The 27999-nt window shown below is 46.3% G+C and overlaps 1 protein-coding gene across 1 annotated transcript; it reads left to right on the forward strand.

Annotated features, from left to right (window-relative positions):
* The first annotated feature begins 745 nt into the window (after window positions 1–745).
* On the forward strand, window positions 746–18413 carry PRDM14 (PR/SET domain 14). Its single transcript, XM_004697746.1, has 7 exons — window positions 746–1442; window positions 1989–2042; window positions 2132–2289; window positions 3555–3825; window positions 8717–8919; window positions 13872–13973; window positions 18207–18413. The coding sequence occupies exons 1-7, from the start codon at window positions 746–748 to the stop codon at window positions 18411–18413; spliced, it is 1692 nt and encodes a 563-aa protein (XP_004697803.1).
* Window positions 18414–27999: the final 9586 nt, after the last annotated feature.

Consider the following 27999-nt stretch of genomic DNA (forward strand, 5'->3'; position numbering starts at 1 on the left):
GCTCCTTGGCCCGCGCGGCGCGCGGGAGGTGACCCGGACCTGGTGCGCCCCTCGCAGCCCGGCCGCACGGGCAGACAGCTGGCTCGCCTGGGCTGCCGGCTGCCCGAACCCCCGAGTTCTCGCAGAGCGCGCGCCCGGCTGCCGCACGTTCCCAGCCGGGAGCCCTACCCTTGCCCGCTCCCCGCTGGGCGCCCGGAGCCCCGGCCCGCCCCTAAGGCTGCGGATGGCACGGTCCCCAACTCCTCGCGTCAGGTTCGGGGGCGGGAGGGTCGGCCGGCGCCCTCCGACCTTGTTCTGGGAAGTGCGCCTCAAGGGCCGCCGGGGAGAGAAAGCAGCTTTGCAGGAGGAGAGGGAGAGCGCATCTCTCGGGACCCAGTCGCGTCTGCTCCCCGAGTGTTTGGAGAGGAAGGTCCAGCGGACACTAAGCCGGGATTTGGAGTCGGGCGAGATCCGGCCGGATGTTCGTTGGGATTTTTGCTGCTGCTGTTGTTGTTGATGTTGTTTTGTTTGTTTTTGTGGTTGGGGTGGAAGGCGGCGAGCTCAACTTGGGAGCTGTCCCTAACCCTCTTCGGCCCCCGGGCTAGCTCGAGGTAGGAACCACCACCTTCCCCTCCCTGGAGATAGGGAGAGGGCGGGCTCGCGCTCGCGGGCCGAGTAGGAGGGCGGGGGTCGGAGGACGGCGCCCTGCCACGTGCGCTGAGCCACGCTTGCTTCTCCGCAGACCCGCCGCGCCCGGGGACCCGCGATGGCTCTGCGGCCGCCCGAGGAGGCCGGGCCCCAGGACAAGGTGTTCTATCCGCCGGAGAGGTTCCAGGACAGCCCCCACCACTTCGCTGCCTACTGCACCCCTTTCCTGATGTATAACCACTATGGCAACGCCCTTACCACCGGCGAGGAGCACTATCAAGAATCTTTACGCCAGCTGGAGTCCGCGGTGTCGGGGACCCAGGCGATGTTCCCCTTTGCCTTCGGGGCTGCAGCTCCCATGCTGAGCCCTGGCCTGGCTTTGCAGACTGAATCGCTGTATGATCTGTCCAGGTACACCAAGGTGCCACCGTGGTACCCAGTTCCCCACTTCCCAAGGGAGGTGCCGCAGTTCCTGAGCAATCCGTATACAGAAGCTAGCAGCAACATCTTCGGCCCCAGCGATGGCCAGACGACCAGCGGCCAGTGCTATGGCCCGGAGACCTTAATCCCGCAGACCCCCGTCGATGCCTCTCTGCTACGTGAAGGTCCCAAGACCTCCCAGTTGTCTAACACCTCCCCCGGCCAGCAGGCTGAGGACGCCCCTCAAGCCCTGGACTCAGAAGAGACATCTCCTCCTTACAACTTCACTCAGGAGGACCTGAACTTAACCCTGTACGGGTACATTGTCAGCTGGGAGAATCAAGTCCGCAGGCATCATGCTATTTCTGGTTTAGTGATCCCCACCGGCAGCGCTGGTAAACGGATTATACTTCATCCTGGAGTTGGGTTGGATGGGAGTAGAGGTAGGAATGCAGAAGAGGCACTTCAGGGACCTGAGTCTGTCTGTGCAGGAGGAGGGTGGGGGTGGGGAGTGTGTTTCCTTCAGAGGAGCCTGAAGACTCTTCAGTTCAATTCTGAGGCTTTGCTAGATTAGCTTCATGACTCCTAAGGTCACCTTGAGTCAGAGTTGAGGAGAGTCAGGTCAGGGAAGAAAGGCTTCATGCTTTGATAGGTGTGTAATCTGTGCTCAGATTCAAGCTGGATGCAAGGTATCACAGTGGCGCTCCAGCTCAGCTCTCTGCTGGGACCGTGATCCCCCTTGCAAGGATAGTTGGGAGTCTCACCTAAGCGACTCTATGATAAGCTCGTAGAGGAAGAACAGGAATGTGTAAAAGCATATAGAACGGATAAACATCACCAATAATGGTTAGTTACATCTGGGGGGTGCCTTATATAAAGGTTTCATAATAACATATGAAAAAGCATGGGGGAAAAAGTCTTTACCTCACCTACCCTTTTAGGATCGGATTCTCTTCATCAGAGGCTGGATAAAGATGCCGTTCAGCTCCCAGAAGGTAGGGACGGCTTCACTTGAGTTTCTTTTCCTAGCCCATGAGTGCCGAGTGTGTCTCCTCACTGGTCGTCCTGCCTTGGTCTTTCACAGGTCTCTGCCTTTCCCGGACCGTGTTCTGCGGCATCCCGCACCACGGCGTGTTCTGTAATACACACATTGCTAAAGGAGTCCGGTTTGGTCCCTTCGAAGGAAAAGTGGTCCACCCCAGTGAAATTAAGACCAGTGGAGACAATTCTCTGATGTGGGAGGTAAATATGCTTCCACGGGAGCTGCTGGAATTGGGAGGGAAGCTGGTGCCCCGAAATCTTGGCCTTTGCACCACTGGGAGGGTTAGTTCCTGGCCTACCCTACTGGGTGGCAATCTGCTCTAAACTCTAGTGCTGTCCCTTTTGCAATACAAAGGGGGAGGAAAAGACTGGTATCCCCTCTGGAGGTTAACATCTTTGCATGAATTCTGTAAGCCCTGTGGTCATTTTAGTCTGTGGAAACTAGCCATCGAGTTTCCATTTAAAGAATTAATATGCTCTGTTGAGGGTCCCAGGGTGGGGTCGTGATTATGCATTGGGCTGCTAACCACAACATCAGATGTTCAAAACCACCAGCCTCTCCCAAGGGTGAAAGACAAGACGTTTTTTGAGTTGTCCTTACAGATACATTCAAATGGTTGGAAATAGGCCAAAGTTGGGGGCGAATTTTAACATTTGACATTTGCTGTTACAGTTAGCAAAGATGCTTTAAAACTGATACTCCCGAATAAGTAGATCGGTCCATAGGTAAATATTAAAAGCAAAAAACAAACAACTGATTACTCTTTAAGCTAGTGAAGGGATTCAGTGGTATGTTGGTGGGTTCCTGTATCAAGAACCTTGAAAATGCTGAAAACCTTTGACCCTGGTTTTCTTCTAGGAATATAGTTTAGGAAAATAACCTGGAATTCAAGACAATGTAGGTGATGCATTTTAATCATGAAGTTGTTCACAATAATGACAAATTAAAGACAGTGGAGAAAACTTATATTTATGAAAACTGGTTGAAATAAAATGTACAATCATCTGTCTATGTTGCAACTAAAGGTTGTCTTGTTTCCCTTAAAAAATAACTCATACAATTATAAAGTTAACATGTTTGCTTGAGAAATCAAGAGAGACTTGAGTAAAAAAATTTTTTAATCTGTCACATCATCTGGAGCCGTGGTTCTCAGCCTTCCTAATGGCGCGACCCTGTCATACAGTTCCTCATGTTGTGGTGACCCCAACCATAACATTATTTTTGTTGCTACTTCATCACTGTCGTTTTGCTACTGTTATGAATCAGGCAACCCCTGTGAAAGGGTCGTTTGACCCCCAAAGGGGTCACGACCCACAGGCTATGAACCGCTGATCTAGAGGAAAAATTGCATCTCAGTTAATTTATATGCTACTTGCGATGATGCAAGAATCGAATACATCAGGATTGAAATGTGAAGAAGAAAAAAAATGTGTACATTCCAAACCATAAGTCTTATTTCATTTAGATCTTTGAAGACGGTCATTTGAGCCACTTTATAGATGGAAAAGGAGGGACAGGGAACTGGATGTCCTTTGTCAACTGTGCCCGCTTCCGCAAGGAACAGAACCTAGTTGCCGTGCAGTGTGAAGGGCAGATATTTTACGAGAGCTGCAAGGAGATTCACCGGAACCAAGAGCTCCTGGTGTGGTATGGAGACTGCTACGAGAAGTTTCTGGGCATCCCTGTGAACCTTCATTCCACAGACCAGGGCGAGCCATTACCTGGGCCCTCTGAAGGTGAGTGCATGCTCAGCTGCACCTCTTGAGGCTCTGCTTAAGGAAGCTCAGCCAGCTCTCCCACTGCCCACCTGGGAACTCTCCCCAAAGGCCAGTGAAAGAGACTCAGTAGAGCAGCAGTTCTCAACCCATTCTTCTCGACCCCTTTGGGGGTCGAACGACCATTTCACAGGGATCACCTGATTCATAACAGTAGCAAAATGACAGTGATGAAGTAGCAACGAAAATGATTTTCTGGTTGGGGGTCCCCACAATATGAGGAACTGTATGAAAGGGCTGCGGCATTAGGAAGGTTGAGATCCACTGCAATAGAGAGTGTCTCCAACTCAGGGACATAACCCAGCTGGAGGAGAGTCTTCACCTTCATCTTCTTCGTCCTTTCCCAGAAATGAAAATGAACTGCTGACTGCCTTGGGTGAGTCTGTTTGCCCAGTCCCACATAGCTGATGAAGTAAGTCAGAGAACTGGAGCACCCAGAGGGCTTGCCAGAATCTTTCTGAGTAGGGTGAGAACTCAATGCTGAGCTTAAGACCCGCAGTAAAGAAAAGGATCTTGAATACAATGGAGTAGAATATAATGATGTAAATCACAGTTTCTTGGAAGAGTTCACATTGTTTTGAGAAGCTTTGGTGTTCAATGGGCATTTGTATATGTACATGTTAATTCTCAAATACAGCATTGATTTCTGACTGGACACTGAAGTCGTCTCTAATTTACTGTGGGTATGAACTGGGGATCTTGTTAAGATGCACAGTAGAGGGCTGGGTTGTTGACCCGAGATGCTGCTGGTCCTGGTCCCTGGGCCATCTGGGTGGATAGTGAGGAGCTGGAGAGGGCTCCCAACCCACTCCAGTCTGCATTTTTTATTAAGCTCTGTAAGTAAATTCACACACACACACAAGTTTGAAAACTATTGATCCAGAAGGGGAGCAAGACAAATGCGAAAGTGTAACAATATTGAGTAGCAAATTATGCAATAATGATGAACAATGCATGTAAAAGGCCATGCAAGTTAGTATTCATCAACCGGCCTAACAAGTTAAATCAAGACCCTGCAGGGCAGGAAATAAATCCTCAAAAATAATGCGCCCTACTCCTGGATCCCCGTATGTATTACATGGGAGAGGAAGGCTTTGAACTACATGGAAAGGACTGCTTAGTTAAATAAAGGTGCAAGGCTGAGCGACTGGGAAGGCAATCCAGCCTCTGGGAACTGTGAAGCCAAAGCCCTGCCAAGCTCCAACAGGGATTAGGAAGCAATTGATAATAACCATCTTTTTCTCAAGTAGACTGAGCTACTACACCCCTCACGGAGCTGACAGAGCTGAAGAAAGTGTTAGCATTAATCATGATTGCCTAGAGTGGGAGGCAAGGAAAGACTTTTTCACCTGCCTTTTATACAAGACTATGTTGGTGAATCGTCCAACCAGCCCACCATGGGAGCAGGGATGTCAGCCAAGTTGGGAAGGGTGGGTATAGTCTATGGTGCTCCAATTCGTCTGAGACTTAGCAACAAGTCGGTTAGGGTTTTTTGTTTTTTAAATCACTGTGGGGAGGTTTGGTCGTGGGGAGGTAATGAAAGGGGGCTTGAGGGGAAAAAATGCTTAAAAACTCAAAAGTAATCATCATCCTTTGGGAAATGTATTTGACAGCATTGTATCAAGCTAGTTACTGTCTGGTATTTTAATAATGTGAGCCATTGTCAGATCGATTCCTACAGTTGCCTAGGGTGGCATAGTGGTTAAGCACTCACCTGTTAAAAGAAAAGCAGGAGATTTAAATCCACGGAAGAAAGATTGACAGCCTACTTCAAGTGTCCTTAGGACAGACGTACAGTCTTGGAAACCCTTGTGAGGCACCTCTCGTCTGCCTGGAAGGGTTGCAGTGATGCCATAGGGGCAGCAAGTGGGTTTGACTTTGATGCATCTTTATGGGAGCACAGCACCAGGTTCTTTTCTCCGTGGGAAAAACACTCACTTTTGATTAACCCCCCAGTGTCTAACCATTGTGCTCCTAGGCAGGGCTCCGTGTCATAGCAACACTTCTGGAAATTGATCTTCGGGAAATAAATAGTCCAAAAGGAAAGCTTTGTGCACGGTGGTAGAGTAGTTCAGTCACATGGAACAGATCTTTGGTAATCACCACACAGAAGCACAGGTCTGAATTGTTAGGTCTGTGCTGTTAGGTGCCGGAGGAGGGGTTTCTAAGTGGGGTGGAGTGGGGGGCGGGGAACACCTAGCTTATGAGGTAGTGGTTTGTTTTACCCCAGATCTGAATCAAATTCCAGCCAGTGCTTACCGTTGCTACAATGGCATTTTGGACAATATCTGGGAAGAAAGATGCGAGCAACTCCGTCTTCGTGGGGAGGAATTATGGCTGAGGTCATTTGTTTTTGCTTACGTTTTATTTATTTATTTTGTTCCTACCTTGTTTGAGATGTGATGAAAAGGGAAGGAAAATCAAAATTGCTCAGCTCTGAATGTTTTCCACAAAGGCTTTTTATTTGTAGTGGGGCTGGGACCGGGACACTGTGGATGAGCACACGTGTTGGAGTGGTTGTACATAGAAACTCCCAGCCACCCCTGGGGTACAGACCAGGCTTTCTACTCCCTTAAAGAGTTAGAGTCCAGGGCTCTTCAGGTCCGTGAGTTTGTTTTTTGTTTGGGGCACTGAGGGGACATTTCCCTTTTAAGGTCTCAAGTGAAGGAGGAGGAAAACTCTGGGCCCACTGGGCACGGATTTTTTAAAGAATGCAAACATACCTCTTAAATTTGGGGGGATTGAGTTGTAGAATGTCAGGCCAACTCTTCATAAGTCCACAAACTGTTTTTCATGACACAGCAAAAAGCATCTTAAGAATATTGAGAAACCCCTTGACTAGAAAAAGGAATTGAGTGAAGGAAGAATGAAATAAAAATGAGGAATTTCCAACTGCTTGGGCCAAATGTGCAGCTAAGGCCCTACATAGTAACCCACCCTCCCACTGCCTACATTACTGTTGATACTAACTCTTTAGGAGGTAGGGTTTTCAAAGGGCTGCACCCTAGGGCTTCCAAAGCTGTGACTTTTGGAAGCAAACCAACAGGACCATCTTCCAAGGCCACTCTGGGTGGGGTTGATCTAAGAACCACGTGGCTGAGGACCAAGAGTGGTTTCCACCACTAACTCAGGAGAAACCAAGCTCGCTGCCCTTGAGTCCATCTAACTCCCAGGAACTGCATCTTGATTTGGAATTTTAGTAGGCTTTCCTGTTTTGGATCATTAATAAAAGTGACCCAGCCCTAAAGGTCACATCTACACTCTCCAGCCCTAACGGTTGCATCTACACTCTTTCCACTCCTGGAAGCAGAAAGGCCAGGGATTTGTGACTAATGAAACTTTCTGGCCAGAGGAAAACCTGCCCCACAGGAAGATGCAGGGGGTATTAGCACCTCAATGTAAGTGATAGACAGAGCTATAGGCAATCCAAGGTCTGGGGGTGTCGGTTGCCTTATGATTATTTACTTAATGAATGGTTTATTTCCTTAGCCACCTGTTAAAGGGCCCTGGGATGCTGGCTGTCTACTAACAAAGCTCCTGATGGACAGCTTCCCTGGGGTCCCATGCATACTCTCTGGGCATGGACAAAAAGGTCCCAGGCCTGCATTCATAGTCAAAGCCACTTTATCCTCTGGAATCCAGAGTGCGCTCGGCAGGGATGCTTTTGTAGGTGGCATGGCTTTCCCCCCTCCCCCCAACTTATATACACCCCTGAACCCTGGGACCACCTTGGCTAGAGTCCTGCACCTTCTCTAACCTCCTTCCGCCCCACCCCTCCTCCCTCCACAGCAGGTGTAATTTTCACGGTCATCTCTATCACATGGTGACAGGAACTGCACAGTAAAGGGTTAGCATTAAGTTAATCAGCACGCTTGCTTAGTTTATCGAGGAAGGCAAGGCCATTTTTAGCCTAACTTTATGCAAGATGATTTGAGCGCTGGGATTTCCCTCGAACGTTTAGAGACCACGCAGTACAAACGAACATCTCCCCTTTCTCATCCTGAGAGGGCACGCTGAGCTTTGCAAGTGAAGACTAGCCAGGAGAAGCACCGGCGCCTGCAAAACTGGTGGATGGTGCTGAGCCGGGGCTGAGATTGCTTTGTCACTTTTACAAGTGCCAGTCAAGAATGTTTAAGAACGACGATGGGATGGGACTACTCCTGCATTGTGTTGGGGGACGGGTTGCTTCCACAAATGCATTGCAGGGGGTGGGGGGAGGACAGCTGTAGGAGATCTAGCCACCAGGAAGACTGAACAAATGCCTGCAATGAAGAAATACATGGTGGCTTCAAAACACTTGGGGAATTTTCCTATGAACTTCTGGAAGCCCCACTGTATTTGGATATAGATTTCCATCGAGGAATTTAACTTTTTAGTGTGGTCAGTGCTTTTTAAAGATGTTACTGCTTTTTTCCCCTTTGTACTTTTCGGTTCTGCCATGCATTTCTGTCTTTCAAAAAAAAAAGTATAGTAACATGGAACAAAGCCTTTGCATTTTAAGAATTTTTCTAGACATACAAATTTAATCGTACATGTCAGTGATATTTATGACATGTTCTACAACCATCACTAGTATTAATTTTTAAATTGTTATCCTTTAGAGATAATAGTCGTGGGAGAGTTATTAGGCAAATAATAAATTTGTACCCTGTTCTCCATTGTGGACGGAGCGTGGCCAGAAAGGAAACAGTTGGGTGGGAGTGGAGGGTTGTGGCAGCTCAGGTGGGTGGGTCCAGGGGCGTGTTATTTCTCTTGGGATATCATTGAGGATGTGTGTAGTGAATGTTTTCAGTAAGATGGAGAGATGGTAGCTCAAAAAGCCACTGTCCTTTGTTCACCCTGTTTTTGACAGCATCTTCAGAAGGTTACAAATGTGAGCGATGTGGAAAAGTGTTCACATACAAATACTACCGAGATAAGCACCTCAAGTACACGGCCTGTGTGGACCACGGGGACCGAAAGTTTCCCTGTTCTCTCTGCGCACGGTCCTTTGAGAAGCGGGACCGGCTCAGGATCCACATTCTTCACGTACACGAGAAGCACCGGCCTCACAAGGTACGGAACATTCCAGAAGAGGAGTGAGCATCCCTGCACTGCCACTCTTGCCTTCTGTGTTCACATCCCTTTTCCAAACCCCGGACACATGCTGGGTGCCACCTGGGTGCTGGTTTCCGGCAGGAGCCAGGGTTGCTGAAGGGGGTGGCAGTTATGGAAGAAATCAGCAAAGCCATACAGGGAGTGCCAGGCGTGAGGGTGGACATACGGGGTAGACGGACAGTACGGAGGAAAGAGTGACCACGTCTATCTAAGACCCCTGGGTTATGAAAGTCTTCAGAGAAAAGCTGAGTCCTGAGGGCAAATTGGGAGCTCTCCTATCAGGTAGCTGGTTAGGGAAGGCATCCCACGCAGGGAAAAGCCCGACACGTGGTTGTAGGTAACTGCAGGTCGTTACACCACCACCACCACCACCACCGTTGCTTATTCCCCCAGGCCGCTTTAGTGTAGTCTTCTTTCCTCGCCAACGCTTACATGCAAGTGGATGGATTCTTTCTCTGGACTCCGTATTCATTGTCTAGCTTTCACGTGCATACGAGGCTATCAATACTATGGTTCGGTCAGACACACCTTAGTCTTCACAGTGACACTGTAGCATTTTTAAAGAGGCATTTACATACTTTAGTCTTCACAGTGACACTGTAGCATTTTTAAAGAGGCATTTACATACTTTAGCCTTCACAGTGACACTGTAGCATTTTTAAAGAGGCATTGCGCTTCCAGTCAGTGCTCAGGAAGCAGCAGTCGAGAGAGATCCAAAGAAGAGGGGTTTTTTCCCCTCATTTTTCCCCCTCCCTCCCTCACAAACCCTTGATAACTTATAAATTATTATTTTGTCCAAAAGAAGAGTTTTATTAGGTAAATCTTTTGCACAAGGCCTCTTCAGATAGGGATTGTGATAAGAGTTGTACGAGCCCCCATTAAAATGATTTCTTTTTAAACCCAACAAAACAAAACACAAAGACCTCTTCAGAGGATTGAAGAGCAAGGACGTTCCGTTGAGGGCTCTGGTGCAAGGTGCACCTTGACCCAAGCCGTGGTATCATTTTAATTGCATCGTATGCGCGTGAAAGTTGGGCATCGACTACGGAAGACAGAAGAAGATGCATTTGAACCATGGTGCTGAGGAAGAGGATTGAAAGTACCGTGGACTGCTGACAATCCGATGGTACAGCCAGAGACTTCGTCTTGCATACTTTGGACAGATTGTCAAGAGAGACCAACCGGTTCCTGGGGAAGGACATGATGTTTGGTAAAGTAGAGGACCGTGGAAAAGAGGAAGGCCCCCAAGGAAGTGGATGGACACCGGGGCTGCCTCAGTGGGCTCAGGCAGAGGAACAACTGCGGGGGGGCGCAGCCCTGGGGCGCTTCAGTCTGTTGTGTGTCAGATCGCTGCAGGTCAGAGCCGACTCAGTGCTCCTAGCAACAATAGATATTTCCCCCCAACACGTATTTTTTAATGCAATAAAAGTAACACACTTGACAAAGGGGGAAAGGGGAGGAGAGAGTGGAGCCAATTTATAGTCCAACCAGCTGGATTTATATTGTAGTACCTGGCTGGTAAGGAGCCCTGGTGGTGTAGTGATTATTCGACCTCAAGGTCAGCAGTTCAAAATCACCAGCCCCTCCCCAGGGGAAAGACAGGACTCTCTACTCCCAGAAAGATTTCGTCTCAGAAACCCACAGGGGCATTTCTACCCCATCCTAGAGCATTTCTACCCCATCACTTTGAGTAGGCATCAGCTCCATGACCGTGAGTTTGGTTTGGAAGTAGCCCCAGTTCTCAGGGCCGTAATGAATATTGCCCATTTATGTTGCCATTTTCATTATTTAAAGAGGTAAGCTGTGTGTGTGTGGAAGGTAGATAGATGGGTAGATAGATTAGTAGTTTGTATTCATCCTGTGATGTCAGTTTATGTCCTCCTTGGCCAGTGTGTATTCTGTTGCACGCTTTTGTAAGACCTTACAAGCAATATTAACTCAGTTTTAGAACGTACCTTGTTATGTTTTGCATTTCCATACTTCTAAAATCGGGGTGTGTTCTACAATCGGCATGCCAAACTAAGAACTGGTGACATGTTCTTTTTAACTAACACAAAGTAATGAGGGGAATTTAAAAAACTGAGCATCTTAGCTTTGTCTTATTTGTGTGCAAAAAAAGCAGGACTTCCAGTGTTTGGGGTTTTTTGCTTATGACTAAAGTAGAGCCCAGGAAAAGGTGATCAGAGTTCCATTTACTAGATGGGCCGTCCACCTAAACACTGAGGATAATGGTGGGATGTGGGTTGGGGATTGAGGAACATCTGTAGCTGGGTCCTGGCATCTTTGGAATGGGGGACTGTAGACTAATGGATCCATAGATGGATGACAGGAATGATGAGGATGAAGTGAATGCTGGTAATAGTGAGTAGATGGATGACTTAATGCTTCCAAAGAAGAGTTGTCTGCGTGGGAAAGTGGAGAAAGGGGGATTTTAACTTGGGAATAGAACACGGACAGGCCTGCCAGACTCAATGTAATCAAGGGGTTTCCTTTAGTTGCCTTCTATTTCAAAACCTGATCCTTCATCATAATGAAAGGACCACGAAACCCAAAGGAAAAAACACAAACCCACTTCCACGGAGGCGATCGGACCCTGACCTTAAGTCACTAGCTGAGCTGAGAGCCTCTCCTATCTCCTGAGGAGTGGCTGCAGGTGTGGAGCCCAAGTCCTAACCCTTAGCACCAACAAGGGCTTCTAACTGCTTACCAGTGAATTTCAAATCTACAATGAGGCTTTCGACTCGACTCCCGTAAAGAGTTACAGTCTCATGGGACTCAGGATTGATAAACCTAGAGGGACCTCAAGTAGAATAAAGATTTGGGAGGTGGGGTGTGAGTCAAAGGGAGAGGATGTCAAGGAATTCAGAAAGAAAAATAATGTGTGGAAACTGATTGTGGTAGCAACTGTACAATACTGCTTGACGTGATTGAACTATGAAATGATATAAGTATTAACTCCCAATTAATTTTTTAAAAAGAGTTACAGCCTTGCTCTTCCCATAGCACTTGGAGGTGATTGGTCAGAATGGTTCGCTGCTCACTTGACCCAGAAAACCCCACGAAATCATGCAAATCAAGAAGGCAGAATTTCAGGTCCATTTTAAGAACACCCGTGACACTGCCCAGGCCATCAAGGGCTTGCATATCCGGAAAGCCACTAAATATTTGAAAGCGGTCGCTTTGCAGCAGTGGTGTGTGCCCTTGGGGCATGCCTGCGCTGAATTTGGTGGGCATGTTCAGGCCAAACAGTGGGCTTGGACCCAGGGTGGGCGGCCCCGAAACAGTGCTGGCTTGTTGCTGCACATGCTTCAACATGCCGAGTCATGCTGACCTGAAGGGTTCAGATGGGATTCTCTGGTCGTTGAGCACGTCCAGGTGAACAAAGCCCCCAAGGTGCGCTGCCGGACTCACAGCTCCTGGGCCATCAGCCCCTCCGTGAGCGCCCTGCCCCACGGAGATGATCCTGATGGAAAGGCAGAGAGTGTTCCGGAACCAGAAGAGGAGGTTGCACAGAAGGGAAAGATCTCCCAGAAGAAACTGATGAAGCCAAAACATGTGGCTCAGGAGTCAATTGGGCTTAAGATAAAAGTTTAAAAACTAAATAAAAGAGTTATAGTTTCTTAGACCTCCAAGGACAGCTCCCCCCACCCCCACCCTACCGGGCAGCGGCAGGAAGTTTAGTGTTTTGTTTCTAATGCTTTCGCTTGAGTTCTTAGTTTGATAACATGACGAAGTATATTCACTTTGTACAGAAACATTGTGTTATTTTTCTAATAAAATATTTTACTTGAGTGAAAGAAAAGAAGCTCAAGTGAAACTGAGCCAACAGCAGATCGATTATGTTTAACAAGTTGTGCCTGTAGCAAGAAGAAGCCCTGGCAGTGCAGCGGCGAAATGCTTGTCTGCTCACCGGAAGCTTGGAACCCCACAGGCAAGCCCCTCTGTAGAGGAGAGAGCAGCAGTCTGCTTGTGCACAGATTCCCACAGTCTTAGAAACCCGCTGGGCCCACAGCGGTCAGTGGAATCTGAAAAATCCGACGACCGAGGAAAATTAAATGTAACCAACACCATCTGATTTACGCAAATGATGCTGGTTATACAGCCATCGATTAAAAAGCCTTCTGATACGGCCCTCCTTTCTGCTTTTAAAGCCTACATGCCCGTTCGTTTCAGGTTAAGCATGAAGCAAAACTGGTGAAAATTAGTTTACCAGGCAAGCCCATCAGCTGCAGGATGGATGCAAAATCAGTATGCCAGGAAAAAAATTGTAGTCAGTAATGATAGCGAATATAAACGTTTTTACATGAGTTTAGTAAGGCATTCCTCTACGAACTCCCGGAATACCTGATTGGTGTTTACAGCAAAGCTTTGTTTTCTCACAAAATACTGTTTGTTTACTCTATTAATTGCTTACAACCATGACAGACTTGAACTTCATATGAGGGGGCCTCCCGGTGTTCACAGAAAAACGGAATGAAAAGATAATGGAGTTTTTCTTATTCTTCCTTGGAGCTTTTTATTAGTTTGTTTTATTTGACATTTTCAGGTGATTGCTTCGAAGTATACATAAAGGAATTTCTTTTGAGTTCTTTTTTGAGGCTATTTTATTCACAGAACTTTGATTGAAGTCATTTTTTTCTTAGACATTTTCAAGGCATCTGGCTGTCTCTTTTATCGTTTGATGCGGTGGGTGAATTTTCAAGGTCACAGTTCTAGGGACAGAATCTAGACCAGAATCCTCTCCACTGGGTTCTTCAATTTAGACTTGGGGAAGGGGGCACTGAGCCTCCGATGCACGGACACATCGCGCCCCCATGTCTCCCACTCCCAGACCAACAAAATGTGGAAATGGATTCACGTGTTTGGAGGAGACATGATTCCAGTTATGTTTTTCTCTTTTTCCGCCTTAGTGCTCTACGTGTGGGAAGTGTTTCTCTCAGTCTTCCAGCCTAAACAAACACATGCGCGTCCATTCTGGAGACAGACCCTACCATTGCGTGTATTGTACAAAGGTAAGTGGAACCCTCCTATGAGGTCTTTCTTTCTTGCTCCCTCCTCGGGTAGTCGTGGATAAGAGCTTGAGGTATCAGGCCTGCTTTATAAGGAATTCTTGGTGAAAGTCAATCCATTATCATCTCTTTAACACTCCTTCCCATCCCAAATATGCTCAAGCTTGCTAAAAAAAAAAGCTATGTTTCGCTGTCAAGTTGACAGTTGGAAATTATGGAATGAAACATCCAAAGTTTACAGGGACCTAATAATAATCACAGACACTGCTGTGTAGCATTTATGAAGACGGGATCTGCTGAGGTTCAAGCCTTACCGAGGGCACTTAAAGCTCTGCTGTGCACACCTGGAGCAAGTAGCTCCTCTCTAGTATCCTCACAGGGAAAGGGGGAGAAGCAAGTAATCTTTACAAAGTTACTGTAAGCACATGCGCTATAGAATGCAGGATCTAGCTCGTTGTAAGGACTATTGAAACATTAGGTACTGTTTTATCGTTACTATCTTAATCTATGGAGGTTTAAAACTAGGAGGACGCTACTGAGCTTTCTAAAAGGCCATTGCAGAAATAGCATCTGATCTAACTGTGGCGTAGAATTCTGTGTTGTAAAGCAGGAGAAAGAAATACCTGGTTACTGGAATAGAGGTAATAATTCTATGAGCGTGATCACTGAAGTAGATCCTAAAACACTTCAGAACCCATTAGGGTGATCTACAGTGATGCGATCCCAGGGTGATAACAGTTTGGCCATGTGTGGCTATTGAAAGCCGCGGAAGTGAAGTAAATTTAATGTCTAGATCCTCGGTTGCACTAGTCACATTTCAGGAGCTAAATATCCAAGAACCACCAAATTGAATAACTCAGATATAGAACATTACCATCCCCCAGAGAGCCCTGTTGAGTAGTACAGATAGATGATGTTTCTGACCCTACGAGTCATTTAAAAGTAAGCCCTAAAAGGAGTACAGGCAGTCTGTCAGATTGAGGGCACTTCTGAATCACCCAGTCCCCCAGACTGGAAATCACTGGTTTAAGCTGATGTTTTATATCACTGTCATTGACCCAGGAAATCTAAGTCATTTTCTTACGCAGTAAATCCTCATTAGTTAGTAGTGGATTTCTATTTGCCAGTTCACTTTCTCCCTAAAATTTAATTGTAACCTCAAAATCAATACTTTCACATCTAGGGTTTTGTTTGTTTTTGTGTTCTCTTATTTTTACAGCCACTTATGCATATGCTGAAAACACAAATACAGATTAGAAGTAAAAATGAGGAAGAAATTAATTCTCCCTATTGAAAACGGGTAGAGGGGACCTCTCACTCTGTTTAAGAACGTTTACTTTAGAAAACATAGTTCTCTCTGCCTCTTGCAATGTGCTCAATGTAAATCATTTTAAAGGCTAAAGAAGCCCCTTGCCTATTTTACAACCCAGGCATGTTCCCACAAGGACCTTGATGCCATACATCTCTCTGGTAAGTGATCAATCAGGGAAGATAGTGGTCCTGTCTCCTACTCCGCCGGGAGGCTAGGAGCCTGCCTTTACCTGGCATTTGGCTCCGAGGTGTAAACCTACCTGCAGTCCTAAAGACAGATCATTTCACGCCACTTCGGCAGAGGTGGTTAGCTAAAGCGGGGCCATCCCAACTACCCAAGTGAATGCTGGATGCCTTATGTATGACTCATGGCGCTGCAAGACCACTGACTTGAGGACTAGTTGTTCATCTTGAGAGCATGCATAAAAGGAGTTGTGATAAGCTTGTCTATAAAAAAGATAGAAGTACTTGTTTTTATAATCTAACAGATTACCAGGGATACATATTACATTCTGGTTTGATCTAATAATAACATTATTTTTCTTTTGTGAGAGTTTATCTAGATTGACAGGAGATCTTTTTGAAACTATGCTTCCCAATAATGCACCAACAACCCCCCCCCCCCATCACTGCCTACTCACAGAGACCCTATAGGACAGGGTAGAACTGCTCCCCATGGTTTTCTGAGACTGTAATTCTTTAAGAGTAGAAAGCCTCACGTTTCTTCTGAAGAGTAGCAGATAGTTTTGAACCGCTGACATTGCAATCAGCAGCCCAGCTAATAGCCACGACCCCACCAGGGCCCCTGAAACACTATCTATCAGTGCTTTCGTTCAGAGCTGCTGGCAGAAGGAGCTGGGCCCTGCTGGTTCTTCTGGTCTCACTGCCGTGGAGACTGAGGTTTTATGGTATGTTCGTCGTTCCTTGGACTAAGAGTCGTTTTCGGCTGAGATTCTTTCAGTGGCATTATTACACAAATGGAGAATGGGGTTGGGCTTGTCAGGAATTAAGGGGGTGAGGGTGGGAACTAAAAGCCTCAGTGAACTGTATGGCTGACAAAAGGGCAACACACACGAGGGATTCTTGGGATGGAAATGTTTGAGTCATGACTATCCATATCATGGTTATGATGCACTACAATGATTTCTTAAATTGTGGCGACGCTGTGCATGATAACGTGCCGTCTCAACAATTTCTTCTAGAATAATTCAGCGAGCTTGGTTCTAGTCTTCATGTGGTGCGTTGTTTTGCTGTCTTTTCCAATCACTCCACCACTCGTGTAAACACAGTATACTCCCCGAGAAAGACTCCTCCTTGGCCTCTCCCTCGCCCCTGATCACCGCAGATCATCGTTGACGTGTTTCATGAGTGAGCTCGCACAATATCACCGTTTGGTCCGGGACTCACTTTGGCAGCCTGTCTTCAGGGTGTGGCATGCACCAGGACCGCACCTCTTTATTTATTTTCCCTCGCCTCCCTTTACAGCAGCGTAGTTCATTCCGTATCTGAGGGGGCTTCAAAATGTCTGTGAGGAAACGTTTTTCCCTTTGATTCCATGTTTTCCTATGAACTTCTGGAATTCCCTTCAGAGCCAGCACGTTCTCCATCGTCTTGTTGGTAAGCACGTGTTGTTCCCACGGCTCCACGGTTGTGAAGAACGCTCCCGGGATCACTGTGCGCTGGTGTCAGGCTGCACTGTCGCCAGCTCCTGAGTGTGTGCTGAGGATGGGGGCCGCCGGTCATCTGGTGGTGCTCGGTTAATTTCCAAGGAACCCCCAAAGTGCCACAGGAGCTGTGCCATTTCACCTCCCCCTGCCAGTGAGGGAGAGGCCCAGGTTCTCCACAGCCTTGCCAACAGCTGTCGTTTCCTGTGTGCACCGTGGCTTTCTGTACCACTGGAGAAAACTGAGCAAAGAGAACCTACTATTTACTATAACTGCATGCAAATCGCTTAATTACCTCAGAAAGTTTACAACGAAAGAACAAGCAATGGGGTACGGATTTACACAGACTGCTACCTTGGCCGGTATGAGTTCCTCTTGAAATGCAATCAGGAGCCCTTGTGGCAGAATGGGGGGCTGCTGACCCCTAAGCCTGTAGTTCAAACCGACCAGACTCCCCGAGGGAGGAAGACCAGGCACTCATCTTCCATGAAGATGTCCAGCTCAGAGACTGGTGGGGCCGTTCTACTCTGTACTGTAGGGCCTTCATGGGGCAGCATCAACTCGGAGGGCAGCGGGTTGCCTCGAGTGTCTTCATAGGACCACTTACATCACAATCTCTGGATATTTGGCCCCTGCACCTCACATCCAAGTTCTTCAGACTCTGAAGTAGGGTTGAGAACTTGGCATTTTAAACCATACCCTTGGACCGCACAGGCACTGCTCGAATAGTTTCTTGTTGTAGTTGCCATTGCCTCTCTTTTCGGGGACCCCGGGTCCGTAGCTTAGAACTGCCCCCCGGGGTTCCCCGAGAAGCGTTGGTGGTGTGGCGGGTGCCTCTTTGGGCTGCTAGACTGGTAACCACAGGGCCAGCAGTGCAGACTCCCGAGGTGCTCTGGAGGAGGAGGAGGAGGAGGCGTGGAAGGTTTCGGACATGGAAACTGAAAGGAGACAGTCCATCTCTTTCTCACAGGGGTGCTGTGAGTCAGTTATAGTGTTTTCACGCCTTGTACTTAACCGTTTGTGCCACCCAGCGAGCCCTCTTTAATATCCAATGCCACTCAGAAGCCAGCCTGAAGGACGTGTCAACTAAGTGTGCTGTCAAGAACAGCCGTTGGTCAAGAGCGCGCCGTAGCTGGGAAGCCTGCAGACAGTTCGTCTTTTAGAGAACGCAGGGTGCCCTAGGTCGTCAGCCACAGGGATGCTCGCCTCGGCTCATTAGTTGTCCCGCTCATGGAATTTTGCTTTTCCTTGTTTTTCACAGAAATTCACGGCCTCCAGTATCCTCCGTACACATCTCAGGCAGCATTCTGGGGAGAAGCCCTTCAAGTGCAAGTACTGTGGTAAATCTTTTGCATCCCATGCTGCCCATGACAGTCATGTCAAACGCTCACACAAGAATGCCAACGGCTGCTTGGGGCCTGGGGGGAAACCCTCTCAGCCCAAGAAGCCCCCACATGAAGATTCATGAGTTCTACTGGCCCTCCGAGTCTGGGGAGCAATCTGAGACTGAGGACTGAGTCTGTTTCTTCCTCTTCTTGTATTGTGAGCAAGTGTTCGTAATACTGAGATGGGAAAAACAGAGCTGATCAATAGGAGAATTGCTTTATTTATGGACAGTGGTTTTAACAGCCATAGCAGAAATGTTCTATCCCAACTGTAAACAAGTTTGATGAGATAAATTCACCTAGGAACAGTGTGAAGTGAGGGTTAGCAGTGTGTGAGTGCTGGGAAATCCAACAGACACCCTGTAAATAGCTGTAGAAGGCCCAGCTCCATCATTTCCGGCAGAGGGAGAACCGTCTTGATTTTTGGTGGGAAAAACAGAGAAGCCCTTTCCTCTATTTTCCTTGGGCCCCAAATTGTAATATTATTTGTCTTTGGCCATCACCTACTAATTTTTCTTCATAGGACAAATTCTTTAAAGAGCCGTTCAAGCTAGAGCTTTATAAGCATTGTGATTAATGTAAATTAATCTTTCACTTAAAGGAAATTAATGTTAAGTCTGTGGTTCTCACCTCTTCTGTACCATGTGACAACTGTTGGTTAATGATTTTAGTTCAGGCGTACCAGAGAAAATTCATTTGAGGGCGTGGAAATTATTCCCACCCACCATCTGTGACATTTACCAGTTGGAAAAGAAAAGGCTATTGTCTAACAAAAGCTAAAAGAATTGAAAAAAAAAAAAGAGCAAAAGACAAACAAACAAAAAGAATTGCAATAGGCTGAAAAATAAAGATATTTATATTCTCTAATCTTGAATCAGATTTCATTCTTGAGAAGAAACAAGGGTATTTCAAAAAATTAGCTATTAAACCAAACCCATCACCAGCAACCTGATTGACTCATAGCCCCCATACACAGAATAGAGCTGCCTCTCAGGGCTGTAATCGCTAGGGAAGCAAGACTGGCACATCTGTCTTCCACAGGGCAGCTGGTGGGTTTGAACCAAGCCGACCAAGGTCTTTATGTACATTCTCAAACCCAGTAGTAATATAGTAGCATTGAGTTTGCCACTTCACAGCTGGAGGGTTTGAAGACACGCCCTGTCTATGCAACTCAACCCCAGCCTCTTAACTAGCCAGTATGCTGATCCTGCACAAGAGAAGGTACTTTTCTATTAACGATCCCGTGTTTTCTCCCCACCGGCAACATTCAGCAGCATAGAATAAAAGCCCTGCACATGCAGCCTGGCCGCAAAGGACATGCTACATCCCTGGCCATGGGTCAGTTAACTGCCTGGGTTTGTCCTCACCCTTGCTCCACAGCCCTGGTTCAGGGTGGAGTACCCTCCCCGAGGACCAGATGCCCTGTGACAGGGAAGCCCCCAGCTGGATGGAGACAGTCCTTTGAGAAATAGATGTAGTGCAGGTGGAAAGGTAGTGACAGATTTCCCTCTAGGGAGTCCTGGGCTCTGTTGCCTTGGTCTGGGTAATTTATCCTAAGGGGAATGTACCCTGTTGGTTTAGGGCTGCTCGTGCTAATTAAGATGGAACAATGGTCTTCTGAAAAGGTGGGGGCTCGTTTTATAATTAGGCAGCCTTGTGCTGGCTGGAAGCATTTTCTTACTACTGCTTGTGAGTTTGGTTTGGACACTACTTTCAAGAACTGGTTTGATGCCAATTTTTTCAATAGCTGAATAATTCAAATCATCTACTTTTCTCTTTGAACCAGAATAGTGGCAGAGGAAGGTCATTTTCTTCCTTCTCTCTTCTTTTTTTGCCCTTTTCTGACAGTCACACCAAGAAGCGTCCTCCCAAATCATGCCTGGTATTAATTCAATGACTGGGCAACTTCAATTGTCAAAGCCGTTTAATTCATTCTGGCCTGATTCCCAAAGTTTGACTGGTACTGATCAGATCACCTGTCTCAATTTAAGTTGGTTACATCGTTCTTCAGGAATTACCTTGATTTCTCTCTCCATTGTTCATTATGTAAATAAAAATGTGTGCCTATTATTATTCCTAGTAAGCTCATTTGAATCATTTACGTTAATTAAAAACAACAGGCTAAGACAGTTCAAGTAGAAAACAAACCAGCACTTAGAAAGCAGGATGGACTAACACCCCCCCCCACGAGTACCCTCACTCTGACCACTGTTTGGAGCATCCAGGTGTAATAAAGAGAATCTAGATTTTGGAGTCCCACAAATGTCTTTGTGTACCATTTCTTTATTGTGTGGTTTGGGGCAAATCATTTAAATGTGTGAGGTTGAGTTCCCTCAGTGATAAAAATAATGTCATCCTTATGCCATAAGATATTGTGAGGATTGAATGAGACAACTTCCATCAGTGATGATACTTGATAGAGCCATCTCAGTTCCCATAACCCCTCGGGGAAGGCAGAAGGAAGATAGATAAATGTGCACATTGATTATTGATACTAACACACAGTGCATGCTCTAATTCAGTGGTTCTCAATAGTGGTGTCTGGGCCAGCCCCATCAGCATCACCTGTGAACTAACCAGCAATGCAGCATTTTCCACCTTTCACAGGGGAGGCTTAGTAATCTACTGGTAAGTTCTCCACGTGAGCCTAATAAACACTAAAGCTTGAGAATCACGACTTTGACTTGTGCTCCCAGTCCCTGCAAGCTCACAGCAGGCGAAACTGGAAGAGTTAGGCAACATTATTGGAAGGCGGAGTGGTGCTCTCACTCAGGAACGGTGGCAACCAATGGACCGCAAGCCTGTCGTGGTGCTGTTAGCAATCTAGATTTCTGTAACTGTTGGCCTCTTCGATGGAATTTAGAGACTAAGGTATTTTCTCTGCTCTTCTTTTCCCTACGTGAGTCTTATGACTGGTGAGAGCTCTGTTCACAGTAATATTAGAGTTTTGTAGGTTGTTTTTTTTAAGGCATAAAAGCCATCTGAGCCCAGGAAATATAACTACGCTCAGAATGAACTGATATTGGTCAAGCTCTTAATGGGCCCTCAGGGTGCCCTTCAGGGACTCAGGGAAGTTGCAGGGACAAAGCTCTCAACGCAAACAGATGCTTGGGACCTCTGTAGGGCCTGCGTTACCCTCACTATTTTGACCATCAAGTCATATAGCTGGGTTTGTATCCAGGCAAACCATAAGGCAGTTTGGGGGTTGAGAGAAACTGACATTCACTATATCACAGCTACAGATAACATCACAAAAACTGTCTTAGAACTAATTGGTGGGTCCTTTTTAATTATTTTCCAATTGTAAATACTGTAACAATGTTTGCTAATATGAGGTTTTTTCAGATCTGTCATGTAGTGATACTGATCCTGTTATACAGTCATCACACAGAAAAACCTCGACAAAAACCACCCTTCCACATCCTGCCCCAGTCATCACTCATAGACTTGACTGCATACATTTGCCTTGTTCAAGTGAGAGTATACGGCACTCCCCCTTATGTGATCCACTGACTTAACTGAGAGAGAGGTCTCAAAGGTTTGCCATGTCGTTGTGTGGACCAGGACTCAATTTCTCTGTGTTTGTCCATGTGTTGGTTGGCATTTGGGTTTCCATTTTTTTTTTTTTTTTTGAGAGGGTTGGGGAGCACCAGGGAATGTCCATTTTAGTCGTTCTGGGCTGGTTTCTTACTGTTTTCTTTTTCTTAGTGCTGTTGCTCTTGCTGCTAACAGCCACTTCCTCGGCTCCACTGCTGACAGGCTCCCCTTCGGGAGAGCTACTGCTTTCTCTTTGGGATGCGCCCCCCATTTGCTGCCTCTTGAGTATCACAGGGGAGAGGCGTCCCTTCCGGATCGCTGCTGACCAGTTCCTCCTTAGATTTCTTTTTCTTGGGTTTGGGGAGAGCAGAGAGAGCTGGGTCTTCAAATCCATTTTCCTGTGGCGCCTCCTGGGCCCTCTGCTGGTTCTTCTTTTGGGGACTTTCCCCATTAGTCTCCTGCCTGCCGACCTCACTCTGGAGCAGGGCTGTTTTCCCGAGACGCAAGTGCAAGGGGATTACATCTTTTGACTGTTAGTACTGCAATGAGCGTGTGTGTGTGTGTGTGTGTGTGTGTGTGTGTGTGTGTGTGTCTACTTTCAGAGAGTTGGGATGTCTAGGAGTGGAGTCGCTGGATCACATGGTAGTTCTCATAGCCTTGGTGGTGTGGTGGTCACACACTTGGCACCCCGAAAGGTGGTTAGTTCACACCCAACTACTGTGCAGCAGTCTACTTTTGTAAAGATTATAACCTTGAAAACTTCAGAGCAATAGGATCTATGGTAGCTGTATGCTTACTTTTTGGAGGAAATACCTAACTTTCCCCACAGTGGCGGCACTATGTTACATACATGGGCCCTATTTTGATGTGGCAGGGCACACCCTATTTTATTGACAGTGATTTTCAGTATCCTTTATGATTCTTAGGGGCAGTTATTTCACTAAGCTGTGCGGTGCTCTTAGATAAGAGTTGGAGGGTAACTGCAAGGTTGATGATTCAAATCCACGAGCTGCTCAGTGGGAGAAAAATGAGGCCGTTTCCATAAAGAGTTATCACTTTGGACACCCTTTATAGGGTCATTATGAATCAGTTTGATGGCAGTGGGTTTTACCCAAGTTCCTAAAGAATGAATTTATACAGTGAATTCTGTGTGTGTGTGTGTGTGTGTTTGGGTTTTTTTGTTTGTTTGTTTTTGCAGTTTGTTTTCAATAGATGGTTTGACATGGAAAATAGAATAACCAAAATTACTTTAGAAGGAAAATTGTGTTCATAATAGTATGAAATAGAATGAAGCTTCTTCACCCCTGAAATTTATTTCTAACACAGTACTTTGTGTCGGAAGCAGTTTGCTCTCAAGGAAGCATGCCGAGAGGATTAGAATCCATTCAGGGATTTTGTAAGCTTTTGAGAAATGTCTTCCATTTATTTCTGTGAGTTTGTGTTCTGTTTTGCATACGAAGAAGTATCAAAAAGTACGTGTGTGGGGGTAATCCCATTATCTTTTAGTTCTATTTAAATGCGCCCTCATGGATACAATCTGTTCTCTTTGAGATGAGAACAATGCTAACACAAATGGTAGATAAGGTCTTAGGTTCTAATATGTGAGTTCCCATTCTTCCTCAATTCCTATATAGCTAGATGCAGTAACACACCTCAGAAACCTGAGTAGGTAAGCATTTCCCACTGCCATTGACTTGATTCTGACTTACAGTGACCCTCGAAAGAGTTTCTGAAATTGTAAATCTCTTTCTCCCACAGAATGGCTGGTGGGTTTGAACTGCCAACCTTCAGGTTAGCAGCCCACAATCCAGGAAAACAAGCAAACACTCCCTGGATTTGTTTTCCAGGGGAATGAGACTAGCTATCTTTTTTTCTTTTGAAGAAAACTGTCCCCAGACAGTTTGGCTTGGGGCAGGTACAGAGTCCACAGTCGTGGTTCTGTATGCCATAGGAGAGCAGCCCCCGGGGCTTTCCAAGGCCTGGGTGACCTTGGGGAGCAGATCACTGAATCTTTTTCCCCTCAGAGCACCTGGTGGGTGCTGACCGCTGACCTTCATGTATCGGGTGCGAGGCTGTGAAGTCGTCATGATTGAGAGGTGATTTAAAGATGGCCAGAGTTGAGTTCCCTTAAGTCTGGTTTTGAAACCATACTCTGGGCAGGTGTCCTCCAAGGTGGTTCCAGGTTCTTCCTTCTCCTCCGTTCTTAAGCATCAAATCTCTGCAGCCACGAAAGCTCTCCTGGGCAAGTCTGGAGCAAGTCTTTTTTCCCCAAAGCAAGAGGGCCAAAATCTTGTCTACTCGAAATAGGAGTTTAGATCATGGCTGAGCAGCCAGGGGCATTCTTGATAAGGGGTTCTCGTCCTTTCCATTTGCCAAGGGAAGAGCCTGACAAGGATCTTACTGAAGAAAACCAGGAAATGGAAAAACCATAACCTTCTCAGTGACCCACTGCTCTGTCCCAGTAATGACCTGGGAGGCGTGGTGGGGTGGGGGGTATGTGTATTACTTGAGTAACAAAATACAAAATATCAACAGACACTTTAAAAAAAAAGGAATCCATGTGTGAAATAGGAGCCCTTGTGGCATAGTGGTTACAAGTTGGGCTGTGATCCTCTAGGCTGGAAAGTTCGAAACCACCAGCCACTCCACTGCAGAACCACAGAGCTGCATACTCCCATAAATAGGTGGTCTCTCAGAAACTCACAGGGCCCCTTACCCTGTCCTGTAGGGTCACTCTGAGTCAGCATCCACTGGACGGCAGTGACTTTGAGGGTGTGACGTATGTTAATCATCGAAATAAAGGGCAATAGGGGAAATGCTCTCTGAGGAACCTAATCCCACAACTCCCATATCCCATCCGTCAATTGGTCTGCCAGTTCAGTTGTCAACTAGGAAGAGCAGGGTGGTGGTTACAGCTGTGACCTCTACAGAGAGTCCAGTCTCTAGCTTTCTCAATAATGAAATGCTGCAAGCAGACCTAGCCCTATTTAGAAAGGAATACAACTGGTCACACGTTTAGCAAGTCTTTAATGTGTTAACTCCTAGATAGTAGGTTGCTGTGGCAGTCAGAGTCCCTGGGTGGGTGCCAACAGTTAATGTGCTCAGCAGCTAGCCAAAAGGTTGGAAGAAAGGCCTGGCCTTCTACTTAAAAAACATTTTTTTTTTTAATCAGCTTTCAACAACCCCAAGGAGCTCAATTCTGCTCTGACACACGTGGAGTTGCCGTGACTTTGAACCCATTGGAACGCTGCTGGTCTATTCGTTTGTTTGGGTTGGTACAGGGTTGAAGTGCTGGGCTGCCCACCGAAAGGCCAGTGGTCAGAGCCCCCAGCAGCTGCTCTGTGAGAGAAAGGGTTGGCCGTCTGCTACCGTAAAGATTACAGCCTGACGAGCCAGTCAGGGTGCGATGTAGCACCGATGACACATACAACTTTCCTCTAGTTCTTGAATGCTTCCTCCCCCCACTATCATGGCCTCAATTCTACCTTACAAATCTGGCTAGACCAGAGCCCACAACACAGGGAATCCAGGACAGATAACCCCCTCAGGGCCAATCATGAGAATAGAGCTACAAGGAGGATAAGGGGAAGGTGGGGGGAGAAAGAGGGAATTGATCACAAGGATGGACATATAACCCCCCTCTCAGGGCGATGGACTACAGAAAAGTGGGTGAAGGGAGACAGTGGAGGGCATAAGATAAAAAAATAATAATTTACAATTTATCAAGGGTTCATGAGGGAGGGAGGGGAAAAAAGAGGAGCTGATGTAGGGCTCAAGTAGAAAGAAAATGCTTTGAAAACGATGATGGCAACATATGTACAAATGTGCTTGATACAATGGATGAATGTATGGATTGTGATGAGAGCTGTAAGAGGTCCCAATAAAAATATATAATGGGGTTGTATTTAATAATGATAAAAATAAAAAATATTACTGCCCTACGGGGCAGTTACTTCTACTCTGTCATGACGTGTTGCAATCTATTGGATGGCATCGGTTTGGTTTTTCAATTTATCAAGCTAAAGCCCAATTTAGCAGGTGTATTAGCACTTCATCCACATATCATATAAATCAATAGTTCAGTCCTGTCAAGAGGAGCGGTACAGTCACCACCACCATCAGCTTTAGAACAGTCTTCTTCCTGCTCACTGTTAGAGCCCGAGTTTTCAAAGTTGCTTAAAGATAAAAAGCACTTGGAGTGCTGAGTCACTGGGTCCCCGGCATCCTTCCTCTCACCAGCAATCCCAGCTTTGGGTTGGGCAAGACTGTAGGGATCTGAATCTTACAACGATGATTGTGGTAAAATAATAGAATACAAAATGGGCCATTTTTACAATTTAGTGGCATTACTTCACATTCATCGTGAGTCTGAAATTTCAGTGAGTGCCCAGATGACTTCTACAATCACAAGTCTGGGAAACATCAGTCATCTTTAAAAGATTGTCCTCCATTGTCATCGTACAGAGCCTTCATGAGCAGCACTAGGTAGAGGGAAGGGGACAGAGAGAAGCCTCGGAGATGAGCCAAACAGGAGTTATTATTTTTCTACCAATCCCAGGAAGGTTTTCTAGATCTTGGGGTCACTTTTATATAGGAAAGAAGGTGGATTAGTGAATTTGTGGTTTAAAAAAAAGACAAATACTACATCGGAGAGATCATAATGGTTTGGAGGCTCTGAAAGTACCCCAGATAGTTAAGTGCTCAACTACTCAAATTCACCCAGTGATTCTTCAGTACAGAGCAGGTGATCAGCCTCAGTAAGGCCACTTTCGAAAACCCTGTGGAACATTCTACTCTGCAAGTACAAGTTAATGAGCAACAAGAGTACCTCCTACAAGATGGAAGGCCAAGGAGGCCTGGGTGGCTTAGTAGATACACACTGGGCTGCTGACTGTAAAGTCAGTGGTTCAAACTCAATAGCTCCTTCCCAGGAGAAAAATGAGGCTCTACTCCCCTAAAGACTATGGTCTCTGAAACCCAAAGGAGGAAGTTCTACCTTTAGAACTTAATAGACTCATTATGAATCACAGTTGACTTGATGGCAGTGAGTTTGCCTTTGGTTTTGAGATGGAAGGCCTTTCCTAAGCTTAGAATGGGCTCCTCCTCTCGCCATGTCCCCAATCCAGCCTTTGTTTTTAATCTGATCCCCAGTGCTAACTGTAATGGTGAAGGCTGGACATTCCCGAGAGAAGCTTCACTTTCAAAGTGTTTACCCCATACACTCTCTCTAAGTGGCTACCTGTCAGTTTCTATTTCAGCTCTACCTTTCTGTCTACAGGACAGCTGACCACCAGCTGACATATTACCTGTATTGATTCTCTAATAGCTGTCAATGTGGAGGGAAAGACTATGCTAAGGCAGCTCTGAGCTCTTAGCTGTGTGGGATCATAAACGCCCCCATTAAAGGTTTCATTCAATAGCAATCTTTGCTAAAGTAAATGGACATCAGTCTCCCACCCCCACAACGAATACAGAGCCCATTATCAATGAGCACAGTGCACTGAACTACAGCAGTATCAGTTTCCACATTTCCAAGTGATTCCTTTAATGAAAAGCTTTGTTCTTTTCTGGCCATAAAACACCAAGGAAAATGCTATTCATTTAGCGATTGTACATATTAACATTTATTTATGGCTAATGCTGCCATCAGCATTCCTTGGGTGTAGAGTTAACTCACTTAATGATTGGTTGATAAATTGCTTAAAGAGCAGATGTACTAAAATCGGCTGTCATCCATATATTGTCAAACATGCTTGACAATTTAACTGTATGTTTTCATTTCAAACAGAAATTTGTGTTCTTTATCCTATTTTTAAAATTTCATCAGGTAAAGCATTTAAATGCCTATTTGATCCAGAATTCCCAAGGATTTACTTTCAACCACATTCATAGATAATAACTGCGTGTCATCATTTCACCAAACTAAAAAAAACAAACAAACCATCTCACTGCCACTGAGTCCATGCAGGCTCCTAGTGACCTTACAGGACAGAGGAGAACAAGCCCTTGTGCATTTCCGTGACCATAGCTGTTGACTGGAGTCGGAAGCCCGGCTTCCTCCTGTGGAGCGGGTGGGGGTTTTGAACGGCTGACCTTGTCGTTAGCAGCCCAATGTGTCACCACTGTGCCACC

This window comes from Echinops telfairi, unplaced genomic scaffold, assembly GCF_000313985.2.
Source record: "Echinops telfairi isolate 266 unplaced genomic scaffold, ASM31398v2 ScPeMD7_1;HRSCAF=3_0, whole genome shotgun sequence".
Classification (NCBI taxonomy): Eukaryota; Metazoa; Chordata; class Mammalia; order Afrosoricida; family Tenrecidae; genus Echinops; species Echinops telfairi.

Bases quoted from the DNA above. Each gene is read 5' to 3' on its own strand.
- PRDM14 (XM_004697746.1), top strand. From the start codon at position 746: ATGGCTCTGCGGCCGCCCGAGGAGGCCGGGCCCCAGGACAAGGTGTTC. The intron at 1,443-1,988 runs GTAAACGGATTA...CTACCCTTTTAG, and splicing joins GATCCCCACCGGCAGCGCTG to GATCGGATTCTCTTCATCAG. The intron at 8,920-13,871 runs GTACGGAACATT...TTTCCGCCTTAG, and splicing joins AGAAGCACCGGCCTCACAAG to TGCTCTACGTGTGGGAAGTG.